General features: G+C 43.8%; 1 protein-coding gene across 1 annotated transcript; it reads right to left on the bottom strand.

Moving 5' to 3' along the window:
* Positions 1-709: 709 nt before the first annotated feature.
* On the bottom strand, positions 710-23,648 carry LOC136434491 (ubiquitin carboxyl-terminal hydrolase 19-like). The gene is made up of 21 exons (XM_066427311.1): positions 23,574-23,648; positions 15,481-15,831; positions 14,452-14,601; positions 12,922-13,058; positions 12,317-12,455; positions 11,694-12,047; positions 11,217-11,356; positions 10,598-10,772; positions 9,725-9,969; positions 8,793-9,266; positions 8,190-8,347; positions 7,634-7,777; positions 7,049-7,221; positions 6,250-6,429; positions 5,718-5,818; positions 5,463-5,505; positions 5,075-5,147; positions 4,215-4,367; positions 2,078-2,241; positions 1,531-1,703; positions 710-1,139 (listed from the first exon to the last, which is right to left on the bottom strand). The coding sequence occupies exons 2-21, from the start codon at positions 15,704-15,706 to the stop codon at positions 993-995; spliced, it is 3,549 nt and encodes a 1,182-aa protein (XP_066283408.1). The 5' UTR covers positions 15,707-15,831; positions 23,574-23,648; the 3' UTR covers positions 710-992.
* Positions 23,649-23,707: the final 59 nt, after the last annotated feature.

Raw genomic sequence — 23,707 nt, 5'->3', positions numbered from 1 at the left:
TCATTATAAATCTGCGCAGGGTAAAAGATACTCAACATGGATTTTGTAAACGGTCGTTTCAAGCAGCATAAACTACCTTTGATCAGTTACCTTGCGTATCATATCACCTGGATGTCTAACCTTCACTGACTTTCCTAATTCTATATTGTTCCTTTCAAAAAAGCCGCGTTTATGTCTGTAAATGCAACAGCACTTTACGGACACCTAGTCTACCTCGTCCATTTTAGTGCACTGTAAGGGTTTCCCGTACAATGTATATCGGTACTGTACACTTAGCAAGAAGTTGAAATACAAAGCTAAATACTTTATCAGATTTTCTCAATTCCCAGTCAGTCTAAATTTAGATCGTTACTTTCACAAAAAGAGCGTTTATGTCTGGAAATGTAACAATACTTTAGGGCCGTCTCGTCTACCTCATTCAGGTCTGTTCACTGTAAGGGTTTCTCATGTATCTGTACCGTACACAGCAAGAGGGCACAGGTACAGGTACACCAGACAGTCACTGATTCAGGTCCGGATCTGAACCTAAACAATTTTACAGGTACAGGTACTAGGTACACAGTCCAACTGGAAATGTAGCAATACTTCAGAGGTGCCTAGTCTACATTTGTACCTCGGCCAGGTCTGTACACTGTAAGAATTTCTCGTAGATTGGTATTGTACATGTTGCAAGGTCCAGACCTGAACGTTAACAATTTTACAGGTCCAGGTATTAGGTACACAGTACTACTGAAATGTAACAATACTTTACAGGCACCTAGTCCACTGCATTAGCAGAACACAGTGGACAACCAGAAGTCTACTTCGTCCACGTTGGTACACTGAAAAGATTTCTCGTAGATTGGTAATTGTACACTTAGCAAAAAGTTGAAATACAATTAGATTCTCCCAGTTCCCAGTCATTCCCAGTCTAAATTTATGTCTGACAGGAAATGAAATATTATTTTACAGGCGCCTAGTCCATTGCATTAGCAAAACACAGTGGACATCTACTAGTCTACCTCATCCAGGTCTGTACACTGTAGCGGTCTCTCGTAGATCGGAACTTCCTCGTCGTCATCGCTGATGCTGTCCTGCACCTCGTTGCTGCTGCTGGAGGCCGACTGGGGCGTGCCCATCTCCTGGTCTTCTGGGCCATCCTGGATAACATAAAACGGCAGGCTTTTGGCACAGAATATCTGTTATCAATCATAGATATGCTTAAGTCACATTTCGAGACAATCACTGGACAGGAGCAAAAAGTAAGATATAAAGGACAACAAAACACAGAAAACTAGTCAGGAGCGGTGTGCCCAACTCCTGGTCTTCAAAATCTGCATAATTGCCTTAACCCTATCTAGACTGGGGGGGCTAAAAGTGCCCGCGCCAACTTTGACATCGTATAACTGCCAAACGACGTACGCTAGGACTACCAAAATTTCCGGCTTCATTGTGTTGGCAAATAGACTAATTTTTTCAGCAACCTGTAAAGCCTGGTAGAGGCTAAAAAGATTAGACCATGGCACACTCATCAAAGTCCTCTCCACATACCTGAGGAGATGTTTCCTCCCCCTCTGCCTTGTTGTTGGAGTTGAGCGGTTTCTCTGGAGCGCTGGCGTGGACGTCTGCCCCTCGGAGCCGGTAGAACAGAAGGTACGCTGACGGCCTCATCACTTCCGTCTCGTGCACCGCGCGAACGTGGCTGTCGTCAAACAGACGCCAGCCTATCGCAGCCAGAAAGAGGAAAACAATTGTTATAGATTTTCAATCAAACTCTTTGAGGTCATATTTGGAGTCCTAATCTTATACATACATGTAGCACCCAACCCAACCCAACCAAAACACTTTTTACCCTGTCCTTTCTTCATTTATTGAAGTAACTCTAAGTCCTGCCAGGCAGTGTGGTCAGAGACATCAGCGAAAGTGGCCTCCAAGCTTTTAAGACTTATAATGCAAGAAAATGTGGCACCTGTGAACCACCGATAAGAAACTGAACTGGAGAACTGTGTATAGCTTAAAGCGGGTATATATCATAGTAATCATCTCTATTCATGGCTATTGTTCACTACAGCACGTTATGGCAAAAAAACAGACTCACCAATGGCATTGGAACTTCCTGAGGCATCAGGCAGCTGAGCATAGGCCGTGTAATGTCCGCCCAGCAGCCCACCATGGTGGTCAACCGTTGCGTACAGGTCATAGATGGGCGGGGCCTCTCCCGGTCCGATATCAGAGCCACAGTAGCCTGACATGTCCAAACCCCTGGGGATGCAAAGACACATCAAGTGTACAGAATATCAAGCAAGTAGGAAAACCGTAAAATTTGTGTTCTGGACTTCAATTACGTTACACATAAAGATGTTTTGAAGGTAATTTGTTATGGAGCAGACATGACTCCTTTAAAAGTAGTAAGCATGCAGAATAAAAGACAATTCTTCTTTAATTTATTACCCTTCCAAACCTTTGTCTTATAGTGGAAGCACGGTGGGCTGAAAGTGAACTTAGTATGGCCAGAGGGGGACTTAATCCCGGATTAAGTCTACCCCTTTTGCCCTATCTGAGCACTTTTAGCGTGAAATTTGGTGGACCATGGTCTAGAGTGAGTCCTTCACACCAATTCGGATAGTGAGTCAATCTTCAGTCATCAGTGAGTCCAGGGTCATTAATCACCATAGCTGGAAGCAGACCCAGCACACAGATATAGGAAACTGCCTACCTCAGGGGTTCATCATGGGTATAAATCAATTAGACATGCATGATAGCTCACTTCTCCCCCAAGGCCCAAGTCTAGAGTGTGTCAACGTTCAGTCATCAGTGAGTCCAGGTCACTTATCACCATAGCTGGAAGCTGACCCAGCATACAGACAGAAAACTGTGTATCTCAGTGGTTCATCATGGGTATCAATCAATTAGACATGCATGGCCCAAGTCTGAAGACAAAACTACAGATGGCAGGCTGGTTCCATGCAATTCCATTTTTTATGTTCAATTTGTTCTCAAGTCTGCAGATTTCTGTTGCAGAATGAACTACATGTTGGAACAAAGGCTTTACTAGTATCAACCTCCTTGCTAGTACATTTGTATATAGTGCCTCACTCTTTGTAGAGCCATAATTATTGTTACTGCACTGATTCAACTGTGAATTGCTGGTACACATGAAAGTGATATAGATTTGAACACCACAAACATTTTTTGTCACCCAGCTCCCAAGCCCAGAGTCTGGCCAGGGAGTTCCCTTGTGGGTAGCTGGAGTTGTGTCTGCATTAGTTAATATTCACAAGGACTGAGTCAGAGACTTGCAATGATAGTACTGTGCCACTGTCAAGTATCCATTATAGTTTGTCTTCAGGGGGACATACATGTAGATGTTGCACTTGACCTGATGAGGACAGCAGATAGACCATGGTGATTGATAGACAGCCTGATTATCGATTAAGAAAGCAGCCCTCCCAGAGGTCATCCCACTGACAGGGAGAGATTGTGTAACTTGGAAACTAAAACTTAGTTAGTTAGGTACAGTACATGTACGACAATGTAATAAGTGGTAAGAAATTCACCGCTGTAAAAAACAACAACTGGTGTTTGTGAGTTTTGGAAGAATACAATGCACTGAACCATCAATCATGGTGTAAACAGCCTATGTGGCTGGAGCTGGTGATCTCAATTACACGGTAAATCTGGCATAACTAATGCAGACACAACTCCAGCTACCCACAAGGGAAATCCCTGGCCAGACTCTGGGCTTGGGAGCTGGGTGACAGCTCTGATGGGTCTCAAGTGAGTCCAAGGGTGGAGCAGTTCAGTCATGGTCATTAAGCTCTCCTCCCAGAGTGAGTCCATCTTAAGTTCACAGGACTCACTTTAGGAATACGGAGGGCCATGGTCCACAATCAGTCTAAGGTTCGCTATTTAGCCAAAGTGACATCTTCCAAGCAACTCACATTTTCAATGGACACTGACAACAATATCCTTTCTTACCCATCTGTTGGTATACATATGATAAAGCTATTGGACAATGTGGACTCACACAAACATGTACTAATTACTACTAAGCAACTCTACTTTTGTTCATCTTAAAGGGAACTTGCCAAAACTCTTTCCTTGCAGGTAATTTCTTTTAGAGATGGCTCCATTCAATTTTATTCTTAACCTTTGTCTTGCTGCCTAATCCCTTGATTAATACAAATTTGGTGATAAAACCAGGGAGAAAGTTAAGAGAAGACTGCTACACTTACGTGAGAGGAAACTGGACCATCTTGGTGATCTTGTCTCTCCAGATGAGGTTTCTGAAGGAGAAGCGTTTCAGCTGGATGATGAGAGTGTGAGGCAGGCGCCACAGGGACATCTGTTTAGTTGCCTCACGGTGCTGCTTACAGCCGGGGCAGTACCTGGGAGATAGGGAGAGGGAAAATGTACATGTAAATAAAACATTACAGCCAGGACAGTACCTGGGAGACATGGGGAAAGGAACAAGGTACAATGTCATGTAAATACAACATTACACAGGGACATCTGCTTAGTGGCCTCAAGATGCTGCTTACAGCCGGGGCAGTACCTGGGAGACATGGGGAGAGGGAAAATGTACATGTAAGTAAAACATTACAGCCGGGGCAGTACCTGGGAGATAGGGAGAGAGACAACGTACATTTTATACATTTTAATACAACATTACACAGGGACATCTGTTTAGTTGCCTCACAATGCTGCTTACACCCGGGACAGTACCTGGGAGATAGGGAGAGAGACAATGTACATTTTGTACATGTTAATACAACATTACACAGGGACATCTGTTTAGTGGCCTCACAATGCTGCTTACAGTACCTGGGAGAGACGAAGAGAGAAAAAATGTACATGTAAGACTTAAGTAAAACATTACAGCCAGAACACTACCTGGGAGTCTGGCAGAGGAAAGAAGAAACATTGGTATATTCTAATGAGGACAGGTTAGTTAACTCAATTCAAAATTAGTGTTTGAGTTCAAAATGGGTGTATGGTTTACAAGTGTACAAACATACAACCAGTGGCATCAAAACTCTCATATCTAGCGTAAAATTCCTTAAACATGAATCTTGAACCACCGTTGTTAACTCACCATGCCTCCTCAGGGGCGAGTGTCTCCGGCTCTGTGAACAGCTGTAGACACTGCTGCAGGGTGATGGGGCCATCTATGATAAGAACACAATTGATTAAAAAACACTCAATGTTTGTCACTACATTATTCCATTACAGTATTTGTGCAAATGGCATCCTATATTCATCGTTGCCAATTCTCTTACAACAATACCTGCAGCAGTACAGCCAAACATAGTCTCAACAAGCACTCTAAAGGTCTGTGGCAATATGGTTGGTGAGGGGGGTGGTCACTACAGACAATAGGGCCTTAACTATGTAGAATTGGAAAGAATTATTTTCCTGTAGCTTATGACTGGAGGTGGTTGGCTGTGCCAGGTGGTTGGTTTGACTACATATCAGCAACTTACCTGAGGTAGGTGTGGAGTGGACGCTTTCATCCTCTTCATACTCCTGAAAAAATAATGGCACAAGACGTTTAAAACAATGACAAATTGCATTTGGCCACCGTATTTTATCAATGTGCACTTGAATTCTAAATTCATCTAAAACACATGCAGTTTATCACTGAGTTGTATTTAGTGCTTTTAATAAATCTTCAAGTGGATTTGTAAAAAGTACAATATCTGTGCAAGACAATGGATTTTAAGGAAAACATATCATACCAGTAGTTTGGACTGCACCAGGACGTAGTTCTTAGACTTCTCATGGTTCCTCCAGTCCATGGCCAGGTACGTCAGGTCTGATAGGTCCAGGGGGACGTTTCCTGAGACAACAACATCATGTCTTGTTTAATCCAAGTAGCAAGTCAATATGAATGCATCACTAGGCCTTGAAACTAGCCGATATGAAACTTGAAGTAACATTTTCACAAAATTACTTAAAACTTTCGGAGTGGTTTTATGTTGTTGTTTTTTTCGGTTACCTCTTCACTGCAAACTTAAAACCACAGCGAAAATGCTTCTTCCGTCTTCTGCTTACCGACCCTTCGATTCAACTGCGAACTTAAAACAGCGAACACTTCATTCTCTACCTACCACGAAATTAAGTCCTCACGAACTTAAATGTGACTACATTATTTCTCAAACCAAACTTCCTGTTTGTGAGACTTTCCATTGCACAGCTATCCAAAAAGACAGCTGGTAAAAGCCTAAAAAGGCTTGAAAGACAGCTTGTTGGTCAAAAATAAGTTCCTACCTTGATCCTGAAGCCGCTCCCCATCCGGCCCGACCTTGCCCTGACCCCTCTCGTTGCAAGGCTTGAGGAAGAACGGCAGGATGTCCCTCTCGGGTGGGGGGTCCTGCTGCTGGCCGTGCACCACTGCCATCTTAGGCTCCCCTTCCCTCGGCGTGGTGGCTTCCTCACTCTCTGATGCATCTGATTCAAGATACAAGATGTATTTCTTCAAATTTGGCAGTACAAGTCATACTAAGTTGCATTAGATTTTTACAATGGCTAAAAGATTCACAATGGCCGTGCACCACTGCCATCTTAGGCTCCCCCTCCCTCGGCGTGGTGGCTTCCCCACTCTCTGATGCATCTGATTCAAGATACAAGATGTATTTCTTCAAATTTGGCAGTACAAGTCATACTAAGTTGCATTAGATTTTTACAATGGCTAAAAAGATTCACAATGACCGTGCACCACCGCCATCTTAGGCTCCCCTTCCCTCGGCGTGGTGGCTTCCCCACTCTCTGATGCATCTGATATAAGATAGGAGATGACTTCAGTTCAATCCTGGGTCAGGACACCTTATCTTTCAGTTGGAAGGGACATAAAATAGGGGTTCAGTGTTTGAGGAGGTACCTCAAGTACGTTAGGGGAAGGGTCAGCAAACCCTCCGTGTAGAAATATACCCTGCTACTGAAACAGCGAAAGGAAACTTGCTGCCCTATGTGCCACTGGGCACTACTTAGGGTCTGAACAAACTATCTCCTAGCTAACAAGCTTTAAAGTGGTCAAAATATTTTTCTCAAAAGTAGTCAGCATCAGTACCTTTCTCCTCCACTCTCTGCTCCTCCTCCTCAGTGATTGGCTGTGGTTGGTTGCCGGGCGTGTCCTCCTGGTTGACTGGGGAGGCTGCGGGCTCCTCAGATGGTGCAGAAGACTCTGAGCTTGAAGCAGGCGTGTTCTTCTGTATCGGAGGCTGGAAGACATCCACCGAGTATCTGGGAGAAGAAATGATTAAATTTTAAGACAAGGAGTATAATTTTGTATTACAACAAGACTGAGAGACTATGCTCCACTGTTCAATCACTTAACAAAAGTTAACACTAGGTTCATGTACATGTGATAATATAAACATTATATACAAATAGTACACTGTCTTTTACCTTTTAAAAAAATGTACATACATGCACAGAAACCAAGTGTTTTCATGTTCATCTATTCATATGGTTTTCACTGATAAAAATGAAGACTTAAAAAAAGCATACAAATAAAAACAACATCCAGCTGCATCAAACAAACTTCCAATAAAATGCAATTCAAGGATTTATTTTGTGTGCACAAATACTAAATTTACAAAGTGGTTTCCTTCATTTGGTTACTTTAAACAACAGGAAAAAAAGTCTACCATACCTAGCAAAGGCCTCTAACATCTGACAGAGCCTGGTGAAGGTGGCCTGAGACTGGGGCAGGCTGATGATGAAGGGACAGCCGATGGGCTCAGGGCTGTACTTACAGATCGACTTGTGGGTCGGCCAGTGCTTCTTCTGACATTGTCTGGAGACAAACACATCATTATCATGTCATCACATTCAAGTATTTCACAGATAAGGCAGACATACGTAGGATTTCTAATATAGTTTGTACTACAGGTTGTAGTTCAACAATTATCAAAAAACAGGTTTGTTTTACAAAGAGTGTCTAGGAGTAGTAACGACTGTCAAGTTTTACACATGTACATATATGGCAGGGTAGAATCTTAATTCCTGAAAAGTACCAAGTATAGAATTATAAATTTGACAGACAAAATGAAAATGAACCATCAAAATGATGTTCTTAAAGAGCCATAAAGATCAGCATTAGGTTCATGAAGTGGACTTATCTGTCAAGCCAACCATCACAATAGAACAGCAATTAAACGCAAGCAATACTCTAACGAGAAGTTTTTCCATCAGGTCTGCTGACTCACTGGTTGCAGTATCCAGCCTTGAAGCACTTGGTGCATCTCTTCATGTTGGAGCCGTCCGGACTGATCTTCTGACAGCTGGTGCAGCGCGTGATGGGGGATCGGTTCAGCGGCTGCAGACAGCGCTGGAGAACAGCTACCTCGTACACAGCCTCTCCTGCCTGGGGTGGATTATACAAAACAATGTTGGGTAACATACTAGTATCATGTTGTAGGAAATGTAATAGATTTTAAAAAATCAACATTATCGTTATATAGCTAATTGTGCTGAAGGCTACAGCACTTGGAGATACTGTTTAAAGTTTCTTTTTTTAATGTAATGTCCTTTAGTTGTGCCATGAAGTGTCCAAAAAATTATTTACAATTAGATGTACATCACACGTTGAGCATGTACACATAGTGGGGTAGGTTGGATTTTTAAAGTTTCTACTACAAAAAGGCTAAAAATAATTTCCAAGCAACAGCACACAAGACCCTACATTTCTCCCAGACTGACCTGTTGTTGATCTAGCACCTCGCTATTCAAAGAATTGAAACTTTGCATATAGGGTCATAAAAAAATACCAAAGAAGCAACAGCAAAACCCTACATCTCTCCCAGACTGACCTGCTGTTGATCGAGCACCTCACACACCATGATGTGGTCGTTGGCCTGCACGTTACTCAGCGTGTCGCCCCGGTTGTACCAGAAGTGGATCCCGCTCTTGTACACCTCGAACACCCGCAGGTTCTGCGCCTTCGTGTCCGTCCGCCTAGCTATGGCTAACTTCAAGTCCTCTACAGCAGCATCGACCGCCAGCGGCACCGAAAACAGCACAGGCTTGTTGGCCGGGTCCCGGGACTGGAAGTACACCGACAGCGTTCTCTGTTTCTTGGGTAACGGGACTGAGAGGTAGGCGAATGGGTCGAAGGTTACAGAGACTTTGGAGCAGGCGGGGCAGACGAGGGTGGACTTGAACTGTCCGTGGAAGAGGTCCACCATGAACGAGTCGTTCCTCTTCATGTAGACGCGCCACGCGTCGTCCGCGACTTCCCAGTCCGGTCGCCCGTCGGACTCCACGGTGGAAGTGTACGGCTTGTCCTGGATTAGGGGGGTATTAATACCAACTTTGTAAAATACACATTTCAAGTAGATATGAAATGGTCTATCTTATTTATTCTTAAAGCAAAGAAATCACAAAATTTGGGCAATCATTGAATCATTGGACACTAACCCCTTTTTACATGTTGTGATTGGGAATAGTCCATTTTTGCAATGGTGACATTTTGGAATAGTCTATATTTGTGTGGAGAATAGCTTTGGGGTTCAGATATTCACTCTTGTGTATGCTGACATCAGAGTACACATTTTAAGGCATTAATTTAAATATGTTTACTAGCGTTTCTTTATACATAGTCATGGAACAAACTTCAGGGGGTACAGGGGGGGGGGATTGATATTAAAGAATTTACCAAATTTTTACATCTTTAACCAGATAGACTGTCAAGGTGCGTATTTCAGCAAAAACTGCACTTTTGAGAAATGGTGTTCCCCTTTACCTGGATCCTGTTCAGGTCCTCGTGTAGGCCATCTAACAGAAACGCAAGAAACTCCTGGGCATCGTGCTGGGCGAAACCCGTGAACTGGTGCGCCTTGGTCGCGATGATGCTCTTGAGGCGAGAGGGGGCGTACGACGTCCGCGTGCCCGACCACAACGTGCGAAGGACGCAGGCAAAGGCTATGGCCAGCTTCCCTCCAGAGCCAAGCACGTTTTCTGTGTTCAAGTCATCCTTGAATTTATTACCTGTGAAAGGAAGAGACAAAGACAGTTGTTTATTCAGTACAATGATACAGTATTACTGTGTATTGCAATTGCTACAATTATCAATATTTGTCAGCCAGAAATGAGGATATAAGATACAGGACAAAAGTACATGTATTCCTAACAGAAATCCTCAGTATATAACAAGTAGTAGGTTGTGGTGATGGCAATTGCAGTGAGCAACCTTAGGTCAACCCTACACACTTCTGCCACATCTTTAGAAATGGTGCATGGTTAGACACACTTTATTCAAGCCTACACAGTACACTAAAACATGTTTTCCTGGTGTGGCTTTTTCAGTGTTTATGCTTGAATAAGCACAAGTGCAATGCATTTTTCTTTTTTTTCAGACCAAGGAGCATAGGGCCCTGGTGGCTTGGCCAATCAAAGTTCACCAAATTCTAATGTACATTGTTATTACATTGTATACAGCATACAAGAGTGATGGGTGCAAGTCTTAAACCTACTCTGACAGAAGTCCCTGAGCTCCCTGGTGTTCACCAGTTCCTGTAAATGACTTATCAAAGGTTCACAGCTACAGTGCACCAAGTCTTAGAGTTCCTATAACTAATAAGATGTGTTATGAGGAAGATACTGATGAGCAACCTACTCTGACAGAAGTCCCTGAGCTCCCTGGTGTTGGCCAGTGCCTGTAAGGTTGCGTTCATGAAGCATGTGTTGCCCAGGTTATCCAGTCCGGTGAACCCCGGCTCACACGTCTGCTCCATGTCTCCTGCTGAGCCCCAGGACCCGTGGGTAACAGGGGGGACCAGGCAGGTCGGCTTCTGTGGACAGAAGATGCACAATGTTGTTACCAGCAGGAGTCTCATCATAATGAATAGGGGTATAATACAAATCTTGCTGAAGTCATACAATCACCTTCTAATCAAACAAACATACGAATTTCACGGAATTCACACAAGTTTTACTTATAGTAAGGATCGTACATGTATGAATTCCGTAAAATTTGTATGAGTACTTAGACTTGGCTCCCCTAAATAAATAAAAATGAACTCTGCTCTTACAGTTTCCAGCTACATGTAGCAGTGCGACATGGCCTTGCAATGGTTTATAATTTTAGCCAAGCACACCGGGTCACCCCTACTCTTCTTTATATTAGTGTTGGGTTTTACATGGCTAAGTTTAGTAGGTACATGTAGTGGAGTCAGTTTCTCACCTGGCTAAGTTTAGTAGGTGGAGGCGCAGGCGGAGGTGGGGGGGTTTCTTACCTGGCTAAGTTTAGTAGGAGGAGGTGCAGGCGGTGGTGGAGGTGGTTTCTTGGTGACTGCAGGCTGACTGACAGCTTCTTGAGACACGGATCCAGCAGCCGACAGGGGCTTCCAGTTAGACACACCACTGGCTGACGGTCCTGGGGAGAAACAACAAGAAATTTGAATATGCTGCCAAAACATGTAAAACACCAACAGTAATTGAAAACAGGAAAGATTGATATACATGTATGTGGTATAATAGATAAAGATAACTAAACGTTGCTGTATGTGAAGCAAACCCACAATTATTTGACATGTAACATGTTTTTCAATGACTTTTGCATTGCTAACTTGAGTAACATCGTGTACCTTGCCCACCTGAACTTGTGTTCAACAATCTATACATGCTAGCTAAAAGCCTAGTGTGATAATACCAGCCACTGCAAGGTTCGTCTAGCCTGGTATCCAAACCTATTATAGCTATTCTTTGCCCACCTGAACTTGTGTTCGACAAAGCCTCTAGTCTCGTCCACCTCCGGACATCCGCCTTCTTCAGCGTGATGTCCAGCGTGGACTGTCCCACGCGATAGACGCACTCGTCCGGCACGATACGATAGAACAGCCTGATGCTCCAGCAGAAGATGGTGCGGGTGGTGGTGCCCTCGTGCAGGGCCAGGAACTTGCTGTCCCCGGTCTGGAAGTTGACGGTCAGAGCCTGGTCCGAGAACTGGATGTCTAGCGTGTCCTTGCAGACCTCCTTGGTGAATACATAGAGGCACATCAGGTCGGACCCGCGCTCGAACCAGTCGTGTCTAAGCTGCTGCAGGTGCACAAATTCCACACCTGGACCTGGACGGGAGACAGGTGCATAAACATACATGGTACTCTGTTGAAATATGCACTACATGTTCAATAAAGTTTTGTGAATGAAGTTGCAGTATTGTGTGCGCCTTGCTCAACCCTATACCCCCCCTTTTTAGGATGATATTTGCAGTATTCTGGAATGTTGTACATGTATAGGCCGGGGAAATGTATATCAGAAGCACGGCCACATGTGTATGTCATTGTTCAAATGCTACCGCAGTCAAGAGTGATGTCACATTTTCAGTTACATGTACCTTCTGATTCCTCAACACCTAGTTTGGTAGGGCTGTCCCTACCCTCCTCTCCAACATGGTTTGTTCCATCTGACACCTCCATATTGTCTGAAGCATGGTTCTCACCCACATGGTTAGAGTCTGCCTCTGGTGGTGGATCCTAGTGAATGAAACAAGACAGCATGTAAGATTTTGTTGTGTGAGAAAATTGTTCAACATATAGAAACCTTTTTACATGCTATATCTTGAGAATTCCTGTGCAATCAAATATAATATTGCCACTGCAGCAGGCTCCAAGCAGCGTTTTGATTTGTAGCAAACTGCAAGTTCTAGGATGTAAGAAAACAACAGCCATCAGAAAATAGCAGGATCAAATGTAAGAAGAAGAAAAAGAAGAAGAAAACATAGCATCAAATACCACAGATTGCCAGAACCAAATGCTAAGAAAATAACAGCCATCAGAAAATAGAAGGATGCAATGTAACAAGAAGAAAAAAAAACAAATATAAAAATGCCACTGATTGCCAGAAGCTAAACACAGAAGTTGCACTACATGTACATGATTGACCAAGCATAGTAACATTATGAACCAACAATGTTTGGAACTTCCTTAACTAGAACTTTACCTTTGCTGTTAAGGCAGGCCACTTCTTGTACTTCTCCTGCTTGCTGAGGGTGATGGCCATGAGCTCGTCTGTGCAGATGACCATGGGATCAGCTGATTCTACTGCTGCATGCAAGCTGCAGCTCCACGAACGCCCATCTAGGAACAGACATCATTCAACATGTTAGCACTAGGGGTGGGTACCGGTACATAAAATTCAGGTCCGGTTCAGGTCCAGGTTCAGAGGGTCAGGTCCAGGTCCGGACCTGTACCTGTACCTGATTATAGTAGTGTCGCAGTACATCATATTTTGGAGAGCGAGACACACGCAAAAGTCTCCAAACGTCATGTCTGGAACGATATAATTTCTTAGGTTTGCACTTTGTCTCAAAATTATAATTATACTCTTCTCGCTGTCTGTTTACTAATCCTTTAAGTGTTTCTAGGTATGATTCACAGCTAACGTCTTCGAAAACGAAGTTAAATCTGCTGTTTTGTATTTTCTTAGACCAGTTATGTGGCCGCCTGGTACTATGAATTTTCTAATCGGTCCATAGGCCGGTCCACTGATTTTATACGGACCGGTTTTTTTGGACCGGTCCATTAAGAAATACCGGTTTTGTACCGGTACATGGTACCGGTACCCACCCCTAGTTAGCACTCATTTTAGCAGTGTTATGTTAACTTCCTGGCCTACATAGTTTGGGAACCATCCATCCAGGTTTGTTTTTGTTCCCTTCAATACTCGAACCAGTATTGACTATCAAACTTTGATTCAAAGTGGCCATGAAACCATAAACTAACCGGGATGGCAAATTTGGAAACGTATATTGTGTTAAAACATTTATCTATATAAAACTAATCTCTTTCATTAATGATAAAGCTACTATTCACAGATGTTGTTAAGTCCCTTTTGTTTATCCTTTTTATTTATTTATTTATTTTGATTTACCACATTTTGTGGAAGGATTGACATAACAGGTGAACTATCACCTTTTTAAGATGTCATCCCAGACCAGACTGTAAGATTTGGACCATCGCACACCGGGGCATGCCCCTACTCTTTTTCGAAAGGTGTGGTGGGTTCTTTAACGTGCGCGGGGTGTGGCTCTCCCCAAACACGGGACCTCCATTTAACTTCCTATCCGAGGGACGTCCCTAACCCTAGGTGAGCTAGGTACTCATTTACACTTGAGTGAAGTGAGGAAAGTCGTGTTAAGTGCCTTTCCCAAGGGTACAACGTCGGGGCGCAAGTTCGGACATGTCTCTTGGTATCCCGGGTCCCATTGTTTGACAGCCGCGCGTTCTACACTACACCTGCGCCACACAACGCCACTCTAACTTTAAGTGTTGCATGTACATGTACAGTGTATCTACAGTTTTAGGACACACCAGAATGAGAATTTGTAGGAAGTTCAACTTTGGTCAAACCTGTCTTCAAGGAACTTGAAGAAAATCATGTTCACAGTTTTAGCATTTTGTGGGACAACACTTGCTGGTCCATTCCTCCAGGTATGCATGCAATACTTACTTAGGACATTAAATGTCTCACCTGGCAAATTTAAGGTAACGTCCTGCCCATCAATGGTCAGGTTTACCTCAGATGTTCTGACATTGCAGACAGGCAGGGTGATGGTCACTGTCTTCCCATCTTGTGACCACTTAGGAACAATTGGCTGCAACTCCACATCACTACCCCCAGCTGTTGGGGGATGGCAAGGATTATCAAAACAAAGAGTTGAGTATCTTTATCTTTAGTATAAATAACAGTATCATAATTATATGTAAGACTACAAATGCTACTTATTCGTGCGTTTCTAACATTTTTTTCATTTTGATATAAAAAAACAAAAACGTTTGTGTAGTGGTACACCGTACAAGTATAAAGTTTTTAAAGGTAAAGTAGAAAAGTTATGTGAATAAATAAAATCTGTACTGAATTTTCGATTATCCCTTTCGTGTAACAAAATAATAAAAAAAGGATGAAAAGACGACAACGTGTCACTAAAATGACAGTTGGCTACCTGTTTGACTGACCAAACTTATCTGGGTCCAGGTTCAGGTCCGGACCTGTACCTAAACTGCTACACCTGTACTTGTATCTGTATCTGAAAAATATTTTGTTTTGGTATGCAACCCTATTTTCGTGTAATAAAACAATATTCAAAATGCTGCTAAATAGTGGAAGTATTTCAAGTGTTGCTTACTATCTCCTGCTCCGAAAGTTGGAACAAAGAACATGGATGATGAGTCGACATGATTTCCAGACTTTCTAGCCCCGGAAGTGGGGCACATGAGTCAGCGCCGTACTTTAAATGTACAAAAGTCCTACAGTGAACAACCATGTTACGATACAATTAGTCTGAAAGCCAATGTTCCCTTCTAGTCCAACACTATTCAGTCGACCTGTCAGACTGACGTAGCCAGCAGCCGTGACCCCGACCCATATACAGACCCAGGCGCACCCCCCTCCCACATTCCGTACGACCCGCGCGCGAGCCAACAAAAACAAAGAAAGCTCGTCCCAGATAGCCGACCGGCGAGTCTCAAACACGTGCGCGTACGCACAAATACCACCTACCTGCTTCTGCGGACGGTTCCGTGGTACCCTCTGCTCCTCCCCGTAGCTTCTTCACCGCTCCTTCCCCGTTGATGAGCCCTGGCTCTCCGCTGGGAGCTTCGTTTTCCTCGTCCGGCGAGCTCGCGCCTTTGTTCGAGGGATGGCGCAAAACCGTCATGCTTTCTCCGTCTGTCACTACTGGCGAGCGCTTGCGTTTTCTGGCGACGTCCTGCGACCGATGGTTCATAGAGCCATCTAAACAGCGCCTAACACCACGCGGGAGTACTCTCTGTGTTCCAATGTCAAAGAAAATGCCCCCAAAGTCGACTGTGTAAAAAAATTACAGCGAAATTTCTCGACGTCTGGGATTTTCTATGTTACGCGCCGATTTGAGGCACAAGACATGGTCGCGTAAAAACTCAATAGATCTCGCACGAAAGGCCAAATCATGCATATAAATGTGTCCCCGTAATGTCAAGAAGCTGTCCAAGCTCCTGCGATACACTTGGAGATCCAAATATGATTTTCGAACGAGACTTGCACACTCAAAGTTGGCCCCAAATGAGCCTTCTTGTGTTAAATTCTGTCGTAGATTTCGCACTGCATGGGGGTTTCCGTGCTACCGTTTCAGCATTATCAGGCGTAATTTACTTCCGGGTCGTAGCAGAAGGGCTTGCGGCCGAACGCGGAAGTGTGGTCAATCTTCACGTTCTATCCAAAGATATGTTAGAATACTTTTCTTATTTTAGAATTTGTCATGCAGTGCAAATTAACCGGCTCCTTACTGATCCTTACTGGGCGCCCAGTACGGAACAGACGACACCTACCGGGCATACGTCACCAAAAGTGTCTGTGCTCGCTGCGGTAAGCTTGTATATGCTCAGAAGCAGTTGAGACATACTAAGAGTGCTGAGTTCCGGGAAAAGTTGGAGAAGCCCAAAGAAGACGGTGGCTTCGGCACTCTGGAGGCAACCTTCATGAAAGCAGACCCAATTCTAAAATTAAAACTTTTACGTTTGGCGCCCGTGCCTATATGGGTGTACACACGACCTTGAGAAGCCAAGGTTGACATTGGGTCAATGGAATTCTAAAATCAAAACTTTTCCGTCCTACGTCCGTACCTATATGGGTGTACACACTACATTGAGAAGCCAAAGTTGAAATTGGGTCAATGGAATGACCCAATTCTAAAAAAGGAAAACTTTTCCGTTCGACGTCCGTGCCTATATGGATGTACACACACCCTTGAAAAGGCAAGGTTGACATTGGGTCAATGGAATGACCCAATTCTATAATGAAAACTTTTCCGTTTGACGTCCGTGCCTATGTTGGTGTACACACGCCCTTGAGAGGGCAACGTTGAAATTGGGTCAATAGAATGACCCAATTCTAAAATGAAAACATTCCGTTTGACGTCCGTGCCTATATGGATGTACACACACCCTTGAAAAGGCAAGGTTGACATTGGGTCAATGGAATGACCCAATTCTATAATGAAAACTTTTCCGTTTGACGTCCGTGCCTATGTTGGTGTACACACGCCCTTGAGAAGGCAAGGTTGATATTGGGTCAATGGAATGACCCAATTCTAAAATAAAAACTTTTCCATTCGACGCCCGTGCCTATATGGGTGTACACACGCCCTTGAGAAGACAAGGTTGACATTGGGTCAATGGAATGACCCAATTCTATAATGAAAACTTTTCCGTCCTACGTCCGTGCCTATGTTGGTGTACACACGCCCTTGAGAGGGCAAGGTTGAAACTGGGTCAATGGAATGACCCAATTCTAAAATGAAGTACTTCTCCGATTGACGTCCGTGCCTATATGGGTGTACACACGCCCTTGAGAAGACAAGGTTGACATTGGGTCAATGGAACGACCCAATTCTATAATGAAAACTTTTCCATTCGACGCCCGTGCCTATATGGGTGTACACACGCCCTTGAGAAGACAAGGTTGACATTGGGTCAATGGAATTCTAAAATCAAAACTTTTCCGTCCTACGTCTGTACCTATATGGGTGTACACACTACATTGAGAAGCCAAGGTTGAAATTGGGTCAATGGAATGACCCAATTCTAAAAAAGGAAAACTTTTCCGTTCGACGTCCGTGCCTATATGGATGTACACACACCCTTGAAAAGGCAAGGTTGACATTGGGTCAATGGAATGACCCAATTCTATAATGAAAACTTTTCCGTTTGACGTCCGTGCCTATGTTGGTGTACACACGCCCTTGAGAGGGCAACGTTGAAATTGGGTCAATAGAATGACCCAATTCTAAAATGAAAACATTCCGTTTGACGTCCGTGCCTATATGGATGTACACACACCCTTGAAAAGGCAAGGTTGACATTGGGTCAATGGAATGACCCAATTCTATAATGAAAACTTTTCCGTTTGACGTCCGTGCCTATGTTGGTGTACACACGCCCTTGAGAAGGCAAGGTTGATATTGGGTCAATGGAATGACCCAATTCTAAAATGAAAACTTTTCCATTCGACGCCCTTTCCCTTTATGGGTGTACACACGCCCTTGAGAAGACAAGGTTGAAATTGGGTCAATGGAATGACCCAATTCTATAATGAAAACTTTTCCGTCCTACGTCCGTGCCTATGTTGGTGTACACACGCCCTTGAGAGGGCAAGGTTGAAACTGGGTCAATGGAATGACCCAATTCTAAAATGAAGTACTTCTCCGATTGACGTCCGTGCCTATATGGGTGTACACACGCCCTTGAGAAGACAAGGTTGACATTGGGTCAATGGAATGACCCAATTCTATAATGAAAACTTTTCCGTCCTACGTCCGTGCCTATATGGGTGTACACACGCCCTTGAGAAGACAAGGTTGACATTGGGTCAATGAAATGACCCAATTAACAATAATAACATGAAGTACTTTTCCGTTTGACGTCCGTGTCTATATGGGTGTACACACGCCCCTGAGAAGCCAAGGTTGAAATTGGGTCAATGGAATGACCCAATTCTATAATGAAAACTTTTCAGTTCGACGTCCGTGCCTGTATGGGTGTACACACGGCCTTGAAAAGGCAAGGTTGACATTGGGTCAATGGAATGACCCAATATTCTATACTGAAAACTTTTTCCGTTCGACGTCCGTGCCTATATGAGTGTACACACGCCCTTGAAAAGGCAAGGTTGAAATTGGGTCAATGGAATGACCCAAAATTCTATAATGAAAACTTTCCGTCCTACGTCCGTGCCTATGTTGGTGTACACACGCCCTTGAGAGGGCAAGGTTGAAATTGGGTCAATGGAATGACCCAATTCTAAAATGAAAACTTTTCTATTTGACGCCCGTGCCTATATGGGTGTACACACGCCCTTGAGAAGACAAGGTTGACATTGGGTCAATGGAATGACCCAATTCTATAATGAAAACTTTTCCGTCCTACGTCCGTGCCTATGTTGGTGTACACACGCCCTTGAGAAGACAAGGTTGAAATTGGGTCAATGGAATGACCCAATTCTAAAATGAAGTACTTCTCCGTTTGACGTCCGTGTCTATATGGGTGTACACACGCCCTTGACAAGCCAAGGTTGACATTGGGTCAATTGAATGACCAAATTCTAAAATAAAAACTTTTCCGATAGACGTCCGTGCCTATATGGGTGTACACACGCCCTTGAGAAGACAAGGTTGACATTGGGTCAATGGAATGACCCAATTCTATAATGAAAACTTTTCCGTCCTACGTCCGTGCCTATATGGGTGTACACACGCCCTTGAGAAGACAAGGTTGACATTGGGTCAATGGAATGACCCAATAATAACATGAAGTACTTTTCCGTTTGACGTCCGTGTCTATATGGGTGTACACACGCCCCTGAGAAGCCAAGGTTGAAATTGGGTCAATGGAATGACCCAATTCTATAATGAAAACTTTTCCGTCCTACGTCCGTGCCTATATGGGTGTACACACGCCCTTGAGAAGACAAGGTTGACATTGGGTCAATGGAATGACCCAATAATAACATGAAGTACTTTTCCGTTTGACGTCCGTGTCTATATGGGTGTACACACGCCCCTGAGAAGCCGAGGTTGAAATTGGGTCAATGGAATGACCCAATTCTATAATATAAACTTTTCAGTTCGACGTCCGTACCTGTATGGGTGTACACACGGCCTTGAAAAGGCAAGGTTGACATTGGGTCAATGGAATGACCCAATATTCTATACTGAAAACTTTTTCCGTTCGACGTCCGTGCCTATATGAGTGTACACACGCCCTTGAAAAGGCAAGGTTGAAATTGGGTCAATGGAATGACCCAAAATTCTATAATGAAAACTTTCCGTCCTACGTCCGTGCCTATGTTGGTGTACACTCGCCCCTGAGAAGCCAAGGTTGACATTAGGTCTATGGAATTACCCAATTCTATAATCAAAGACTTTTCTGTCCTACGCCGTGCCTATGTTGGTGTACACACGCCCTTGAGAACCCAAGGTTGACATTGGGTCAATGGAATGACCCATTCTATAATCAAAGACTTTTCTGTCCTACGCCGTGCCTATGCTGGTGTACACACGCCCTTGAGAAGGCAAGGTTGAAATTGAGTCAATGGAATGACCCAACTCTAAAACTTAAACTTTTCCGTCCTACGTCCGTGCCTATATGAGTGTACACACGCCCTTGAGAAGGCGAGGTTGACATTGGGTCAATGGAATGACCCAATTCTAAAATTAAAACTTTTCCGTTTGACGTCCGTACCTATATGAGTGTACACACGCCCTTGAGAAGCCAAGGTTGACATTGGGTCAATGGAATGACCCAATTCTAAAATGAAAACTTTTCCGTCCTACGTCCGTGCCTATGTTGGTGTACACACGCCCTTGAGAAGGCAAGGTTGACATTGGGTCAATGGAATGACCCAATTCTATAATAAAAACTTTTCCGTCCTACGTCCGTGCCTATGTTGGTGTACACACGCCCTTGAGAAGCCAAGGTTGACATTGGGTCAATGGAATGACCCAATTCTTAAATAAAAGACTTTCCGTTTGACGTCCGTGCTTATATTGGTGTACACACGCCCTTGAGAAGGCAAGGTTGAAATTGGGTCAATGGAATGACCCAATTCTAAAATGAATACTTTTCCGTCCTACGTCCGTGCCTGTAGGGGTATGAACACGCCCTTTAGAATGCAAGGTTGAAATTGGACCAGTATATAGAAACAATCCCTTAAGAGTGCAAAGTTGAAACCGCTTCAAAGGATCGCCACAGTTCGGACATAAAAGAATTGTCCGTCCTAAGTGGGTGTATAACCAACGAGGCATATGATAAAAAAAGTCAATCTTCCCCCACGACCTCTGCTTGGAAAGTAGGTTATATGGGTATAAATTACACAAAAGCCACTAAGAGTGCAAAAAACATTCCGTCCTTACAGTGTACGACCGTAAGTTCCTAACAATGAAAACTCACACGTATGGAATAGAACTTACAAACTTTTCCAAACAAGAGTTTCCCGTCTTAAGTTAGCGGATAGAACCCGCTTAATAATGCAATTCTAAACGTTCTTAAGGAACGCTCTTAGCTATGATTTTCAGGGTATAAGAGCTGAAAACAGTGTAAACTAGAAAGAGTGTTAGGACATTATATACAATGCCCTCGTTCTATTGACGCAATGTCAACCTTGCCTTCTTAAACCCCCGTCACAAATCAAGAATTCAGCTCGGCCGACGTGTCGGCAAGCTTCAAATGGGTATTTTCGGCCGAAGGACGGCCGACGTTCTGTCGATTATGCGGGCTTCGGTCGATTTTTAGAAATCAAATTGATCCAAGTATGCTCGGGCGATTTTGAAATTCGGCGAGCTTTGGGCGATCTACGAATTCGGCCGACGCTCGCATGAATATTGACGCCGGCTTAAGGGCGTGTGTATACCCATATAGGCACGGGCGTCAAAGTAAAAGTTTTCATTTTAGAATTGGGTCATTCCATTGACCCAATTTCAACCTTGGCTTCTCAGGGCCGTGTGTACTCCCATATAGGCACGGACGTCAAACGGAAAAGTTTTCATTTTAGAATTGGGTCATTCCATTGACCCAATTTCAACCTTGGCTTCTCAGGGCCGTGTGTACTCCCATATAGGCACGGACGTCGAACTGAAAAGTCTTTGATTATAGAATTGGGTCATTCCATTGACCCAATGTCAACCTTGGCTTCTCAAGGGCATCTGTACTCCAATATAGGCACGGACGTCAAACGGAAAAGTACTTTATTTTAGAATTGGGTCTTTCCATTGACCCAATTTCAACCTTCGCTTCTCAAGGGCGTGTGTACACCCATATAGGCACGGACGTAAAACAGAATAGTTTTCATTTTAGAATTGGGTCATTTCATTGACCCAATTTTCAACCTTCATTCTCAAGGGCGTGTGTACAACAATGTAGGCACGGACGTAGGACGGAAAGTTTTCCTTTTAGAATTGGGTCATTAATTATTCCATTGACAAAATATCAACCTCGCCTTCTCAAGGGCGTGTGTACACCCATATAGGCACGGACGTAGGTCGGAAAGTTTTCCTTTTAGAATTGGGTCATTTCATTGACCCAATTTTCAACCTTGCTTTGTCAAGGGCGTGTGTACACCCATATAGGTACGGACGTCAAACAGAATAGTTTTCCTTTTAGAATTGGGTTATTCCATTGACCCAATTTCAACCTTGGCTTCCCAAGGTCATTTGTACACCCATATAGGCCAGGACATCAAACGGAAAAGTTTTCATTTTAGAATTGGGTCATTCCATTGACCCAATGTCAACCTCGCCTTCTCAAGGGCGTGTGTAACGTTACACCCATGTAGGCACGGACGTAGGACGAAAAAGTTTTCCTTTTAGAATTGGGTCATTTCATTGATCCAATTTCAACCTTGCTTTCTCAAGGTCGTGTGTACAACAATGTAGGCACGGACGTAGGACGGAAAGTTTTCCTTTTAGAATCGGGTCATTAAATATTCCATTGACCCAATTTCAACCTCGCCTTCTCAAGGGCGTGTGTACACCAACATAGGCACGGACGTCAAACGGAAAAGTTTTCATTTTAGAATTGGGTCATTCCATTGACCCAATTTTCAACCTTACTTTGTCAAGGGCGTGTATACACCCATATAGGTACGGACGTCAAACAGAATAGTTTTCCTTTTAGAATTGGTTCATTCCATTGACCCAATTTCAACCTTGGCTTCCCAAGGTCATTTGTACACACATATAGGCACGGACGTCAAACGGAAAAGTTTTCATTTTAGAATTGGGTCATTCCATTGACCCAATGTCAACCTCGCCTTCTCAAGGGCGTGTGTAACGTTACACCCATGTAGGCACGGACGTAGGACGAAAAAATTTTCCTTTTAGAATTGGGTCATTTCATTGACCCAATTTCAACCTTGCTTTCTCAAGGTCGTGTGTACAACAATGTAGGCACGGACGTAGGACGGAAAGTTTTCCTTTTAGAATTGGGTCATTAAATATTCCATTGACCCAATTTCAACCTCGCCTTCTCAAGGGCGTGTGTACACCCATATAGGCACGGACGTAGGGCGAAAAGTTTTCCTTTTAGAATTGGGTCATTTCATTGACCCAATTTCAACCTTGCTTTCTCAAGGGCGTGTGTATACCCATATAGGCACAGGTGTCAAACGAAAAGTTTTCATTTTAGAGTTAACGTTACTTTAAAACGTGTACTACAGTGGGCCGCCTCCTTGCGCGCTTCCCGCCCGAACACAGTCAACTGTCATCAGAATCAACACGAAACATTTCTTTTGCTTTATCTTGCCAGTATTCTGCCGTCACGCTGAGTGTGACCCGGAAACAGTGGAGTGTCGCCCTCAAACCGCATGCCGCGAAACCCCCATGTGGTGCGTTCTTGGTCCGGAGTGTAATACTTAAACCATAGGGAAAACCTTCGAAAATGGGTCATCTTTAACTCGAGAAATCTTGCTTCTTGGAGAAGTTTAGATACCCAGCTTTATTGCAGGGGCTTGAGGAACGTCTTGACATTACGAGGACACATCTATATACGTGATTTGGCCTTTCGTGCGAGAACTATTGAGTTTTTACGTGACCATGTCTTGTGCCTCAAATCGGCGCGTAACACCTATCCGTCGTCCGCCATCTTGGATATTGATGATGGTGACCTCTGCCCCTTGCAAACCTCCCAACACGTTCCGCCGGATACACACACATTCTTGGCAAAGAAAATGTTACTCTTTTCACACACAGAATAATTTA

The sequence above is a fragment of the Branchiostoma lanceolatum genome, chromosome 5 (genome assembly GCF_035083965.1).
Source record: "Branchiostoma lanceolatum isolate klBraLanc5 chromosome 5, klBraLanc5.hap2, whole genome shotgun sequence".
Classification (NCBI taxonomy): domain Eukaryota; kingdom Metazoa; phylum Chordata; class Leptocardii; order Amphioxiformes; family Branchiostomatidae; genus Branchiostoma; species Branchiostoma lanceolatum.
The sequence above is the reverse complement of the archived record's forward strand: the minus strand, read 5'-3'. Positions and strand labels throughout refer to the sequence as shown.